Source organism: Balaenoptera physalus, assembly GCF_965194825.1.
Source record: "Balaenoptera physalus genome assembly, chromosome: 3".
Taxonomy (NCBI): domain Eukaryota; kingdom Metazoa; phylum Chordata; class Mammalia; order Artiodactyla; family Balaenopteridae; genus Balaenoptera; species Balaenoptera physalus.
The window spans coordinates 58,753,178-58,769,156 of NC_138890.1; the positions used below are offsets into that span (position 1 = coordinate 58,753,178).

The 15,979-nt window shown below is 40.1% G+C and overlaps 1 protein-coding gene across 3 annotated transcripts in view; it reads right to left on the reverse strand.

Annotated features, from left to right (window-relative positions):
• Positions 1-14,200, reverse strand: part of NDFIP1 (Nedd4 family interacting protein 1) — a 51,586-nt gene extending 37,386 nt beyond the window's left edge. Inside the window, exon 1 of one of the 3 annotated variants that reach the window (XR_014261677.1) lies at positions 13,919-14,200. Coding sequence is in view for 2 of the 3 variants with exons in the window: in XM_082454291.1 (XP_082310417.1) it covers positions 13,919-13,981 (63 nt within the window). In the remaining variant the exon portion in view is untranslated. The remainder of the gene's footprint in view (positions 1-13,918) is intronic. The other 2 variants (XM_082454291.1, XM_082454292.1) reach the window with 2 other exon arrangements.
• Positions 14,201-15,979: the final 1,779 nt, after the last annotated feature.

Here is a 15,979-nt window from a genome sequence, read left to right on the forward strand (position 1 = left end):
TATAACTATACTAGAAAAATGGAGAGACAGGAAACGGGAGTATATGCAGTTGTGGGAGGGTGGTAAAAGAGAGCTAAATCCTTAAATCTCCTAGTGGTAAGTCAATTAAAAAATTTTTTAAAACCCTGAAAACTGAAAAATCAAGAAGTAACACCCTATAAATGTTTTTTACCTTCACAGATAACAGCGAAACAGCAAAAGAAAGAGCTAAGAAGCAGGCAAGTAAGCAGGAGACTGCTGTTTTGGGTAATAAGCCTGTAAGATCTATCTGACTCTAACCTATATGTAAGTATAACTATATGTAAGAGATAAAAAATAAATAAAAAGAAAAAAAGGGCTTCCCTGGTGGCGCAGTGGTTGAGAATCTGCCTGTGAATGCCGGGGACACGGGTTCGAGCCCTGGTCTGGGAAGATCCCACATGCTGCGGAGCAACTAGGCCCGTGAGCCACAACTACTGAGCCTGCGCGTCTGGAGCCTGTGCTCCGCAACAAGAGAGGCCGCGACAGTGAGAGGCCCGCGCACCGCCATGAAGAGTGGCCCCCGCTTGCCGCAACTAGAGAAAGCCCTTGCACAGAAACGAAGACCCAACACAGCCAAAAATAAATAAATAAATAAAAATAAAGGAATTCCTTTAAAAAAAAAAAAAGAAAAAAAGATTAAAATGTGATTACAAAATGTGCCATGAAAGAGGAATCTCGTATTCATGGGAAACTAACCTAACTGGGGGAGAGGGGAGGTACTCAAACTCCCCTTAGGACAGACTACCTAAACTGAGGGGGGAGCTGGGAAGAAGGGAGCATTCCAGGTAGAGGAAGTAGAGCAACAGGAGACCTCCTGGCCAGAGAAGGTGAGTATTCCAGAAAGTGAAACAAGTTCCCCAGGGAAACAACAAATCATGAGAGTCCATCTCCACCCCTTCTCCCAAGTCCTGGTCTCCCCCATCTACCTCTTACCTATCCTTCAAGGCCAGGCTCAAGTTTCATCTCAGAAGCTTCCTAAGAAGTCTCTGGAAGTTGGTGATCTCTTCCATCTCAAGATAATGCCTTTTATCTACTATCTTATTCTCTGAATTAATATAATTAATATTGTATCAATACCATAATACATTCTCATGGATTGAAGTCACTCAACAGGTATTTAGTGAATACTTACTATATGCATCAAATTGTGCTGGGTACTAAAAGTAAGGGAAAGAAGAAAAGGAAGGGAAGATGCGAAGGAACGAGGACAAACAAAGCAGCAGTCTACAGGCACTTGGTAAACTTTTAATTAGGAAGGCCCGTGGCACATCCTTTTGCATTCCATAATATTTAAACATGCAAGCTGTCACTTCATAAATGCCTTATTACGTAGATTACAAATGGCTCATAAGATGAAAAGTCCTTGATGAATGGAAGCTTGACATTTTGAAAACCAAGGTACAAATCTGGGGGGAAAAAAGTATACTTTATACATAAGACAAGCATAAAAGTAACATTTTCATAATAATAAACAGCACAGAGCGATTTTTAAAAATTCTTTTTTCTAAGATTCCTAGGTTCACAAGGAGAAAACTTGACAAAAATACAGAGAAGAAAATAAAAACCACCACAATCCCATCTTTCAGATATTCTTCCAGCCTTCTGGGGGAATACAAATCATAACCTTTTTCACTCACTACATAGTGGAATTTTCCTTCATCATTAAATATTCTTTTGTAATATCACTGTAATATTTGAAAGTCAGTCTATATTTTTCTCACGGGGAAAAAAGTTCACTTCTTAGAAATAACTACAGCATTAAGTAGGTACAGCTAAATAATAGTTAAAGCAACCTGCTAAGAGAAATACAAAATCAGTGTTAAAAGGTATACCCTGGAAATTGTTGAGATCCTTTCAAACACAATTACAGATTCTCACTTAAATATTTTCACTAAAATGTGAAGTCCTAAATATAAAATGGCATTTGGATTACCTTAAACCTAACTGATACAAAGAAAATAAGATATTTTAACCTTCCAAATAATGGTGAAGCTAATATAATAAGCCAATGATTACCTTTCATGCCCAGCATAATTTGCCTTTTCTCCCCCTCGACTCAGCTAGTCATTTTGGCCAGAGCTGAATGGTGACAAGATGGCTGTAAAGCTTACAACATCACATAACTGTGATCACCTCAATTAACTCTCTCACCTAAAATGAAATTGGACCAATGTGTTTAAGACCATTAATGCTACTCACCCTCACATGCATGACTGAGAAGAACCGATTTTAAGTATGTACACTCTAAAATACTATTACATCTGAAAATGTAATTCTGCTTCACAAGGACAAGTGTTGAAAAGGATCTCCTATCAACAATCAATCATGTGTAAGATCCCCAAGGCTGCAGATAACCCTCAATTCATACTTCTTATGCTATTTCTATAAAAACATGAGCAGATTTTCCAAACTTCTGAAAACGCAACTACTAAAAGCAGTGAATAAGAATACTAGAAATCAAGAGCCAGTTTCTTTTAAAAAAAGCTAAAAAAACTTTTTAAATTGGTATTTTCTTCCTTTTAAAAGATTATTGATTTTATTGTGAACCTAAAATTGCTCTTAAAAAGTTTATTTGAAAACATTTTAAATTATTGATTAACTTTCCTGATTTCTAAAAGCATCATTAACTTTTTTTTTTTTAATTTATTTATTTATCTATTTTTGGCTGCGTTGGGTCTTCGTTGCCGCGCGTGGGCTTTCTCTAGTTGCGGCGAGCGGGGCTACTCTTTGTCGCGGTGTGCGGGCTTCTCATTGTGGTGGCCTCTATTTGTTGTGGAGCACGGGCTCTAGGTGTGCGGTCTTCAGTAGTTCTGGCACGCGGGCTCAGTAGTTGTGGCACACGGGCTTAGTTGCTCCGTGGCATGTGGGATCTTTCTGGACCAGGGCTCGAACCCGTGTCCCCTGAATTGGCAGGCGGATTCTTAACCACTGCACCACCAGGGAAGTCCCGCATCGCTAACATTTTGTCATGATATACCATGTTTGTTTGAAGCTGACCAGAAGGGAAAGACCTACAAACAGAATGTTTTAACTAGTGGGAAATTACAAAACAGTACTCTGTACTCACCAGTGACTCATTCTTTTAAAACATAATATTAAGGAGATTTTCCTATTTTTTTAAACCATGCATAATTTTTTAAAGATCTACTGGGCATATATATTTACTGGCATCATTTTCAAAAATAATTATTCACCATGAAAGAAATTTGCTAAATCATCAATAGAATGCCGTCTCTTTGGATCAAAGCCACCAACTTCTACAAACAAAAACAATCAATCATAAAGCTGGAAGGAGACAAAATGATCTAATCTAACTACTACTTCATTTTATGAAAGGAGAAAATAAAGCTAGAGAGAGATTGAAGTTCTAGCCCACAGTCATATGACAACTACTTACTTCACTGCAGAAGTCAGGCAATATATTACTGATTAGATGTTTTGATAAAGTTCTTTTTTGTTCTCCTGAATCAGTCTCTACTTAATGTCCAAACTGAGCCTTCCAGATACTGAAGTGTACATCACACCCTTCAAAAACTGCTTTTTAACACAAAGTTATATGAAAAGTTTGGACGTTATATCATAAAGCTCCTAAAGTGAAAGCTTCAAAATACTAAGAACACTATATTCCTGACTACACAGTCCACAAAATCTCACCTAAATTTAACAAGGACAAAACAAATTTTTAAAATTTAATAACAAAGTAAACAGCAAAATAAGCACTGAGTTCCATAGAGAAAGAATTGGTGGTGGTTAAAAGGACTTGAGTTTTACCTGTAGTGCTTTCAATTTTTACAGGATTGTAGTCATTGTTAATCAAATCTTAATGTTTACGATGAATCTGGGCAATATATACTCTATGGGTATTATTTTATACTATTCCTGCAGTTTTTACTTTCAAATAAAAAAATTTTTTAAGGAATTTTTAAAAAAGAAGCAAAACATGATCATTAGTGGAAAATTTGGAAAATAAGAATGAGAAATCACTCATTTTTCTTTAAAAGTACTGTTTGAAAAACAAAAACAAAAAACAAAAAGGATGCTATGCATTTGTCAAAACCTGTATTTGTCTAAACCTACAGAACTTTATAGCACAAGGGGTGAACTTTAATGTATGTGAAATACAATAAAAAAAATTTAGGCTTACCTGGTGGCGCAGTGGTTAAGAATCCACCTGCCAATGCAAGGGACACGGGTTTGAGCCCTGGTCCGGGAAGATCCCACATGCCGCGGAGCAACTAAGCCCATGCACCACAACTACTGAGCCTGCGCTCTGGAGCCCGCGAGCCACAACTACTGGGCCCACACACCTAGAGCCTGTGCTCCGCAACAAGAGAAGCCACTGCAATGAGAAGCCTGCGCACTGCAACGAAGAGTAGCCCCCGCTCACCACAACTAGAGAAAGCCCGCGCACAGCAACGAAGACCCAATGCAGCCAAAAATAAATAATAAATAAATAAATTAAAAAAAAAATTTAATGTATGTGAAATAATGTATGAACTTTAATGTATGTGAAATTAAAAAGAAAAAGTTAGGTGGTTGGTGGTTCCCAGGATGGTATGCACAATGTGACAAAACAATCTAACTGTATTATAAATTTGTGAAAACCTCATTAAAGAGGGTGAGATGAAAAGGTGCTGACATAAGTACCTAAGTAACTTTGGAAATGAGTAGTCTTTATAAGACTAAAGGCAAAAGAAACTGTACATATGCCTTGTCCTCTAGTTGATAAAACTGTTTCCCACCTGATACTGCTACACATGTACATTAGAACTGAAGTTAAATTAAGTAAACGGATGGCGGATGGGAGGAGCCAGGTCTCTCATTGCCGGAGTAGAAGTTTAAAGACGAGAGGGGAGGAGGCCAGAGTGATCCATGTAGTAATGGATTAGAGTCAGTTTAATACAGACAGACGGTTATTTATGGAATGTTTATGGATGTACACACACACATGTATTTCTTTACTCTGTCAGCCTAGAAGGCCTAGAAGCAATGACACACCAGCGGCAATGAGCACAGATCTTGGTTTCTAACATCATTCTCCAATAAAAGGAACCAGGGTTCCTTGGAGAAATGGCTGATTCTACGATGGCACAGAAAATATACATGGTGAGCCTGGTGCCAAAAAGTAAGGAAGTGCTTTAAAAATCCACAAAGATGGAGCTCTGTCAAAGGGATACAAGTGCCAACTGAAAGAGATCCCAATGGCCAAAGCTGGAACAATTTGAGCAACAAAATAAAATAGTGTTGGCTTATAACCCAAAGAATAAAATTAATGAGTTCATACTAGTATCACTGAATAAATAAATTAATGGAGAAGAGACAAATGTCCCATGCAGAAAATTCCAAATAATTTATGTAGATACACTGCCCCCAATGAGGTGGTGGAACTTAACTCCCCAAACCTTAAGTATAGGCTGTGCACAGTGACCACAGTGACTTCCTTCCAAACAGCACAGTACAAAAGGGGGGAAAGAGTCATTTTACGTAGAGAGATCTGACAAACACTACTTCAGCCAGATGATCATGGTCAACATCAACAGTGGTAAGTCATGGGGACAGTATTCATTCTTGATATGACATGATGTAAAATGGCACTTTACCTCTGTGGTCTTCCTCCCTCCAACCCACAACCCCAGTCTAATCATGAGAAAAGCAACCAACAAATCCCAATTCAGGGGCATCCTGCAAATAACTAATACTCCTCAAAACTGTAAAGGTCATCAAAAACATGGAAAACTTGAGAAACTGTCACAGTCAAGAGGAGCCTACGGAGATACGATGACCAAATGTAATGTGCAACAGAAAAAACACATAGATAAAAACTGAAAATCTGAAAAAAGTATGGACTTTAGTTAATAATAACATATCAATACTGGTTCATTAATTGTCACAAATGTACCACACTAATATAAGATGTTAAAGGGGAAACTGGGTCTGGGGTATACAGAAACTGTACTATCTTCAATGTTTCTGAAAATCTAAAAATGTTACAAAAAGTAAAGTTTATTTTTAAATATTTAACACTTTTAACATTTTTTTCTTTAAAGGAAAGGAAGAAAGCCTGAAGAACGCACAGCAAACTTGAGAAGCAGTTACACCTCTGGGGAGAGACTAGAAGGGAAGTCAAGTTTTCCTTTACAAGTTACTGTTTGACTCCAGTATATAAAGAATGTATCTGTGTACTATTTTATCACAAGAAATGTTTAACATTTAATGCCACATTTAAACATTGAATGACAAATAAAATGAAATTGTTATTAAACAGAAACCACTCCCTAAACCTGTGTATGTCTATTCATAAATATCCAATATCCAGAAAGACCTCCCAATCACATGCAAGCCTCTGATTTACCACTAACTGATATTATTGTAATACACAAATTTAAAAGAAAAACTGTCAAAGATTATACTAAATTGCTAGGGGAGAAGAAATATATAATACACGTGAAAGAAACTGCTTTAATCAGTAAGAAAATATTTCACTAGAAATGTTCTTAAATTGGATCAATATTTAGAGCTGGTATTTAGAACTTTTAATATAAATTGTGGTATTCAGAAAAAATGAGCCTAATTGTAACAGAAGGATGTGCAAAGTGATGTCTGATAACACTCGCTTCATTACTACACTTGGTGAAAGCAACAACATACACTGTACTTCTATCTAGACAGCCACGAGAAGCAATTACAACTGGAATGTGTAAAAGTCAACAGATTCAATACATGATATTCACCAACTGCCTGGCATACTGGCAAAAATGACTTGAGAATAAAGATGAGATCACCAAGTTGATTCTCAGCAGTAATCTCTAATTAAAGTGTTAAAAGCTGCTTTAACTAAATGGGCATTATCCACTACTACAAGAATATGATTTCACTAAACGGCTGTACTTGTTCAAAGATAATGTAAGAATAAATGATTAAGAAACCAAAGTAACTATTTTAAAGCCCTAAGAACGAGTAAATCAGAGAATGTCACTTGAATTTCTTCAAATCTTTCTTTTTTTTTTTTAATTAACAAAATACAAAATTACTCTCATGGTAGGATTTATTTTATAATCTAATTTAATGTGAGTAATGTAATGTAATTGGTGTCCAGGATAAAGTAATTTGAAGTTATATGCAGGCAAACCAGTGGGTGGCATCAGTTGAGATGATGCCAGGATTTCCTAGAGCACCTCATAGAGAGTGAGTCAAATACAACGGATAGCTGCAGATCTGCAGCTCCTGACACTCACAAATCCTGGTTCCATATTCATAACAAATTACAGAAGTGCTCTCATGACATATTTCCTCATGTGATAATATCTGCTTAAAATATCACACCATTATCTTTTAGAGCTACACACAGAAATATTTATGGACGAAATGACATGATTTCTAGGATTTGCTCCAAAATAATGGTAGAGACTATAAATGAAAAAGATGAGCCATTTGTTTTGTTTGTTTTTTTATTTGGCTGTGTCGGTTCTTACTTGTGGCACGTGGGATCTCTGTTGTGGCATGCAAGATCTTTCGTTGAGGCACGCGGGCTTCTCTCTAGTTGTGGTGTGCGGGCTTAGTTGCCCCGTGGCATGTGGGACCTTAGTTCCCCAACCAGGGATCGAACCTGCATCGCCTGCATTGGAAGGTGGATTCTTTTTTTTTTTTTTTTAATATCTTTACTGCAGTATAATTGCTTTACAATGTTGTGTTAGTTTCTGCTGTATAACAAAGTGAATCAGCTATATGCATACATGTATCTCCATATCCCCTTCCTCTTGCGTCTCCCTCCCACCCTCCCTATCCCACCCCTCTAGGTGGACACAAAGCACCGAGCTGATCTCCCTGTGTCATGTGGCTGCTCCCCACTAGCTAGCTATTCTACATTTGGTAGTGTATACATGTCCATGCCACTCTCTCACTTAGTCCCAGCTTCCCCTTCCCCTTCCCCGTGTCCTCAAGTCCATTCTCTACGTCTGCATCTTTATTCCTGTCCTGCCCCTAGGTTCTTTAGAACCTTTTTTTTTTTTTTTTTTAGATTCCATATATATGTGTTAGCATACGGTATTTGTTTTTCTCTTTCTGACTTACTTCACTCTGTATGACAGTCTCTAGGTCCATCCACCTCACTGCAAATAACTCAATTTCGTTTCTTTTTTTGGCTGAGTAATACTCCATTGTATATGTGGAAGGCAGATTCTTAACCACTGGACCACCAGGGAAGTCCCAAGATTAGCCATTTTTTGATAATTGTTGAAGCTGAGTGATGGGTACATAAGATTTATTACACTAAATTTTTGTATATGTTTGAAATTTTCATAGTAAAAAGTTGAAAATGCACATAAAGAAGATGTGAGATACACACACACAAACACACACACCATTATCTTCTTAATATATACATACAATGGAATATTACTCAGCCACAAAAAAGAATGAAATACTGCCATCTGCAGCAAGTGGGTGGACCTAGAGATTATGCTTAGTGAAATAAGTCAGAGAAAGACAAATACTGTATGATATCACTTATATGTGGCATCTAAAAAATAATACAAATGAATGTATATGCAAAACAAACAGACTCACAGATATAAAAAACAAACTTGTGGTTACCAAAGGGGAGAGGGAAGGAGGGAGGGACAAACTAGGGGTATGAGATTAACAGATACAAGCTACTACATATAAAATAGATAAGCAACAAGAATATACACATAAAGGGAATTATACCCATTATCTTGTAATAACCTATAGTGGAGTATAATCTGCGAAAATACTGAATCACTATGTTGTACACCTGAAACTAACACAATATTGTAAATCGACTATACTTCAATTAAAAAAAAAAGAAATTATGCCTACAACTCAACAACAAAAAGCAAACAATTCAAAAATTTGAATTTTTGAATTTGCCCAATTCAAAAATTGGCAAAGGACTTGAATACACATTTTTCCAACGATATTCAAATGGCCAACCAGCACATAAAAAGATGCTCAATATCAATAATCATTAGGGAAATGCAAACCAAAACCATTATGAGATGCCAATTCACACCCATTAAGATAGCTTTATCAAAAACAAAACAGAAAATAACAAGTGTTGATGAGGATGTGACAAATTTGGAATCCCTATGCACTGCTGGTAGGAATATAAAATAGTGCATTGCTATGGAAAACAGTATGGCAGTTCCTCAAAAAATTAAAAATAGCAATACCATATGAACCAACAATTCTACAAATTGTTGGTTCATATGGTAAAACCTACAAATTATACAAATTCAACAATATATCCAAAAGAATTGAAAGCTGGGACCCTTTTGATACTTGTTCACCCATATTTACGGCAGCATTATTCACAATGGCCAAAAAGTAGATAAACAAAATACAGTATACACATACAATGGAATATTATTTAGCCTTAAAATGGAAGGAAATTCTGACACATGCCACAACATGGATGAACCTGGAGGACATTATGCTGAGTGAAATAAGCCAGTCAGAAGGAACAAATACTATATGATTCCACTTATATGAGGTACTTAGAGTAATCAAATTCATGGACAGAAAGCAGAATGTTGGCTGTCAGGGGCTTGGAAGGGGGAAATAGAGAGTTATTGTTTAAGGGGTATGGAGTTTCTGGAAATGGATGGTGGTGAAGACTGCCCAACAATGTGAATGTACTTAATACAACTGAACTGGGACTTCCCTGGTAGCACAGTGGTTGGTTAAGAATCCGCCTGCCAATACAGGGGACACAGGTTCGATCCCTGGTCCGGGAAGATCTCACATGCCACGGAGCAACTGAGCCCGTGAGCCACAACTACTGAGCCTGCCTGCCACAACTACTGCAGCCCGCGGCCTAGAGCCCATGCTCTGCAATGAGAAGCCACCGCAATGAGAAGCCCACGCACTGTCACGAAGAGTAGCCCCCGCTCGCCGCAACTAAAGAAAGCCCGAGCGCAGGAACGAAGACCCAATGCAGCCAAAAAAAAAAAACAAAAAACAAAACTACTGAACTAACTGTACACTTAAAAACAGTGTACAGTTAAAATGGTAAAACTTCATATATATTTTACCACAACTAAAAAAATTCTTCTAAGAAATAATTCTACCCATCTTCTCAGTATTTTTATAGAAGTTTTCTTTGATCATTGGCAATACAGGCCACACATACACCAAATTACCTCAAAATCTTGACATGACATTCTAAGGGGCATTCCATGATATAATTATAATGTCTTCTGAAACTAAAAAAAATAAAAAAATTAAACCACATGGGCACCACTCACTCCTTCCTCTAGGATCATGACATCATCTAACACTTGAACATGAAAAAGTTTGGCCTGCCGGAGATGAAATTCTTTCCCTCATCTATCAAAACCTTCCTTCACAATCCTGAAAGAACTTACCCAGAACTGCTTTACAATGTCACCAGACTACAATACAAACTTATTAGTGATGTCCACATGCGAGCAACTTCTTTAGCTGACAGGGAGTCAGATCTAAAAGTAAACATTCTGCAATCTTTTTTTTTTGTTTTTGGCTGCACTGGGTCTTCGTTGCAGCGCACGGGCTTCTTCTAGTTGTGGCGAGTGGGGGCTACTCTTCGTTGCAGAGCACAGGCTTCTCATCACAGTGGCTTCTCTTGTGGAACACGGGCTCTAGGTGTGCAGGCTTCAGTAGTTGTGGCTCGTGGGCTCTAGAGCACAGGCTCAGTAGTTGTGGCACCCGGGCTTAGTTGCTCTGCGGCATGTGGGATCTTCCCAGACCAGGGCTCGAACCCGTGTCCCCTGTACTGGAAGGCGGATTCTTAACCACTGCGCCACCAGGGAAGCCCTCTGCAGTCTATTTTTAACCCTATATGGCAGTGTCATCATTGCCTACTTTCAATGGATTTAAATCCAAATATCTCAAAACATTTCAGGAAGTATTTGGCAAAATGCATGATATAGCCAAAGATCTATTACAGTGAGGCAAAGAAGGCTTGGAATGGATGAACAGGGTAAACATCCTCAGAGAGATGAAAACACAACAGGTTTCCCAACACTGGGCCTACCTAGAGCTTCCTGAAACAGTGCTTCAGAATGTTTGGACACACAATCTCAGTTTCAAAATGCAAAAAGAGAAAAATAAATAAAGCGACAGGAAACCTATGAGACCAGCCTATCCGTATAGTCTGTGGTAATGCTAAGTTGTGCACATATTGCTCTACCAATCAAAATACCATAAAGGCAAAACCATTGTTTGCATTTATGAATGAATCATATAGTTTTCCGTTACACTTACTTCACTAGAGGACCAGCTCAATTTGACTAACCAGACGAAATAGAAGTCAGAACGGCCCTTTGTGACAACCAAAGAGTATCATGCTCCCATCAAGTTGCCTGGACAATTCATCACATTCCATAATTCAAAAGCCTTTTAAATATGTATATTCTCTGACCAAGCATTTACACGCCTAGAAATTTATACTAAGGAAATAGTTGAAGATGTATATAAAAGAAACTTCAGTGACAGAAAAAAATTATTAACACCCTTAGAGACCAACAATAGCCAATTAATTAAATTATGGTTCGCCATACAACTGCATGCTCTGCAGACATTAAAATATGAACCCATTTTATTATATAGCTATATTGTGTGCCTTTGTACATATACGTGCACAATACATACACGTGCAAATTTGTGAATGCACATGTGTTTGAGAACATGTGGGTATGTAAACATACATGTGCACATATGTACAAAGTGTGTGCAAGTATAATCAGGGGCCCATGGAACTGCACGTATGTACAAAGATGTGCCTATATATGTATGTATGGGTACATAAGAAAATACATATGCACATGTATATATCTGCTAATGCATATGCTTATATTTGGGCCATAAGCCTGTGTTTTAAGTAGGTGAGCATGTATTTATCCTTGTAATCACTACTTAGAAGCTGTGACCTTGAGCAAGTTACTGAGCTTCTAGGGAGTCTTGACTTGTCATCTATACAACACCAAACCCTGCCTCGAAGGGGTTTTGTGAGGATTAAGTGAAATAATGGATATAAAGCACTTAGTACCATGACTGGCACATAATAAATGCTCAATCAATATTAACTTTCCTTATCTGTACATGTACACTTATCTACACTCATGTATACTTACACAGCTATGAGTCCACAAGAATACACAAAATATTAACTTTGGTTATCTATATGTGATAGGTTTTTGGTGTGGGGTTTTGGCTTTTTTTTGGCTTTCATATTTTGCAATTTTTCTAGGAAGATTAGGTCTTTCATTCTTTTTTTTTTGAAGATTTCTTCAAAATAGTAAGTTTTAAAAAATAAAAAAGATGGCCTGTCCTTAACATACCTCTGTTCTGCATATTAAAAGCTATTAAACACTACGCTGAGAAATACGTAATTTTGTTACTCCATCAAATTTTTTGTATTCTAGCGTTATGTCAGCATTACCTAATAGCTCAAGAAGATGGCAGTACAAAGAAAAGCCACAGCTTTTTGCTTCTTTGCCTTATCCAAGGCAGGATGAAAAGAATGAATTAAATCACACGATGGGGTACATGTGATTTGTGAACACCTTGGTGACAGTTAAGTGATACCTGTCAATCGTATTTTACTAAAGCAGCGAGGAACCCAGGGCCTTGCCCAAGGTCATACAAAAAAGCATGTACCCCAGGCTGTGAGAGATCTAAGGACTAGACTGCATTGCCACAATTTGGGCGTGCTTATGAAACCAAAAAGCTAAATTCTTAAAATCAGTCATATCAGGAGTCGGGCTGTAGGAGGGAGGAAATTACAACAGAGGGCTGACGACAGCAAAACAACCCAGTAATTGGCCCCACCCACCAGGGTTAATCTACATGTTTTAATCATACTGGTTTTCCTCACTTCTAAAATATAAAACTGTAGATCATTTATGATAGGACATTTAATTTCATAAAAGCACTATTGCCATTTGTATGCAAATTACAGTGAAAGCATCTGAAACAAAATGTAAGCAGTTACCTGCGGTTCCAATCAACATCAGTTACCACCTGGCTCAGTTCCCACAATTACGATGTCTTAGATTAAATACCTCTAAAAACCCTGCAAAATGTCTTCCCGAATTTCCGAGGGACACCTGGCTACAGACAGGCGAGTAAAACAAGCAGCTCTTTTCCCTAGGGCCTCAACTTAGAAATCGTACCCGAGATAATAATCCAATCATCTCCTATACATTTTCTCCCCAGCTATGCTATTCAATCTCTTTAAACGTCATTTCCAATCTCTGAAAACACACACTCAGGCACACGCCCTGCAGCCTGCAACGTAGCTCGACATTTTAGGGACATCGCCAGTTAATCGCCTTTTCCAAATCTACTGCGAACTGCGGACTTGTTCCTCGTCTCATTCTGACTTTTGTCTTAAAACGCAAGCGAGGGGGATGGGTTTCGACGAACAGACTAGGCTCTGAAACCCTGAGTAATCGCATCTCGCTGCGGAGAGCTGTCGGCAGCAGTAGCAGCGATTTTAATCTTTTCTCTCCACCCAGTTTCCTTTTCCATCTCACGCTTTTTTTTTCTTTCTTTCCAGTGACATCAAATTCAAGGTAGAAAAAGGAAAACTGAATGCCTCCCGGTCGACGCCTCCGGAGGGTCGCAGGTTCCGACCCGGGGACCCGCCCGCCATGGGAAATGCGAGAAACACTGCGGGGCGGAGGTTTTTCCACCGCCCGAGTCCCGGCCCGGGTGGCGGAGGGACAGGCCCAGCTCGCGGCCGCCTCGAATTCGAGTCCGGGGCCCGCCCGGCCCGCCCAGGCCCAGCGCGGCCTGCCAAGCCGCGGCATCGAGTTGGCCACAGGCGGGGCCGGAAAGGAGGCCTGAAGAGGCCAGCGGGTAGGGCAGGGCCGGGGAGACACTGGGCGCTGCTTACCTGCTGGTACCGGCTGCCGCAGGCCGGCTCCACCGCCGCCAGCGCCGCCAACGCCAACGCCATGGCGCAGCCGGCCGCAGGGAAGGAGGGCGAGCGAGCGAGCTGAAGGTGCGCGGGCGCTGCGGCCTGGGGGCGCCGGGAGGCTGACGGGGACGCGCCTCGGGTGGGTCTCGGTGGCCGCCGCCGCTGCCAGGCCCGCCGCTCTTCTCGGGCTGTGAGCGCCGCGGCTACCGAGGTTCCGACGCGGGCCCTGGGGAGGAGGCGGGGACGACGACGACGGCGCTGCGCCGCCGCCCCGCCCCCGACTCGCGCCGCCCAGCCCGGCCGGCCCGCCCTCGCCCCGCGGTGCCGCCGCCCCGGGTGGGCTCCGCCCCTCCTCCCGCACCTCGAGGCTGGGGCTTCGGAGTCGGTTCTGCCCGAAACCCGGTTGCTCCCAGGTCACTGCAGAGAGGGCGACGCTGGTAATGGGCGCCTCGTTCCAAGCACCGAGCTTCCCCTGCGTGTCTCTTCTAACCCTCATCACAAACCCCAGACATGGGGGCCGCAGCCCCATTGTAGAGGTCGTTGGCGCCCAGGGAGGTTGAGACAGTCTCACGCAGCAGCCATCTGATCCCTAATATCTGGCTGCAGAATCTCGGTTCTTCTCCACTCCCTTCTTGTCTGCCATCCTCATATAGTCTAGGGGTCAGTCCACTACAGGGCAGAGGCCAAATCCGGTTCAGTGACTGTGGAAAGCAACGTGAAAGTCAAATTTCTGTGTCCATAAATTGTTTTATTTGGAACACAACCGCTCCCATTTGTTTAGTATGGCCTGCAAATCCTAAATGACTTGCTATCTGGCCCTTTAGAGAAAAAATCTGCTGACCCTAAATCCTGGAGAACTCCTTGATCTCAAAGCCTACTTCGGGTGGCTGATAATAATAGCATCCGCATTCTTATGTAGTCCTTTCAGTGTTTTAACAGCCCCATCCGTGGATATAGACACGATATTTTCTGAACTAAAGCTCTGACATGAAAGGCAAAACTTCAAAGATGTAGCCATGCTAAGAGCTTTCCAGGTAACAGGAACATATATGCAAAGGGGGTGAGGGAAGTGAAAGCTTGCCTTGTGGAAGAATGGAAAGGAGGCAGCATAACTGCCATATAGGAGATACAAGTATTGATGTTTCACAGATGAGGGAGTAATGCCTGAAGAGATTAAGTATTTTACCCAAGAACACAGAGCTGGTAAAGGTTAAAGCTGGACTGTAAACCCATCAACTTGGCTTTCTAAACCATTATCATGCAAGTAAATTAGAAACTTTGTGAAGATGAAACTATTTGTCTTTTAAATATTTTGATATCTCCCAAAGCATCTAGCACAGTATAGCTATCTATACTAGAGCAGGCATTTGAGGTCTGCTGTTTCTATCATACCCAGACATCTGGAATTGCTTCTACTCACAAGTCCAACACAGAAAAACACTTAATCTCTGAAGCCTGTCGCCATTCCCATTTCTTCTTGATTGCTTTTCCAAGTTGGTAGTCCAGAGTTGCCACTAATCTCATTATTGTTTTATCTTCTAATTTTCAAGTTTAGTTAACTACATATTTTAAACCTCAGCTGTACGTTTTGAACTTACCCTGAGGTCTCTGTATGTAAGAGCCAACTGTAATCAACAAAAATTCTATATATTTCTCTTCCTCACTTTGAGTTCTCTACCAGTCTCCAAACTCCAACATGTCTGTCCCTATTTCCAAGCACTGGCCTCACATATGTCCACTGTGGGAGAGTGAACAAATCCAGCAACATGCCAATCCGAGAGTTTCCAGGTGGTCTGCTCCTTAGTCTGTCCCACAATTGTTCTTTTTAATCTGGAAAAACAACCTTCAAATGTAACGATGTACAGTGAGTCATTCCAAACATAATCTCCTACCTTGTGGTTTTATATAAGGGAAAAAAAGTCTAATTTGAAATTTTAAGAAATCTCATCCTTGGAAAGTAGAAATCCAGACTTCTTTGCTCAGATTTTCTAAATTTACGGGTAAGAAGGAATAAAAAAAGATGTCTGTGCTGAAACA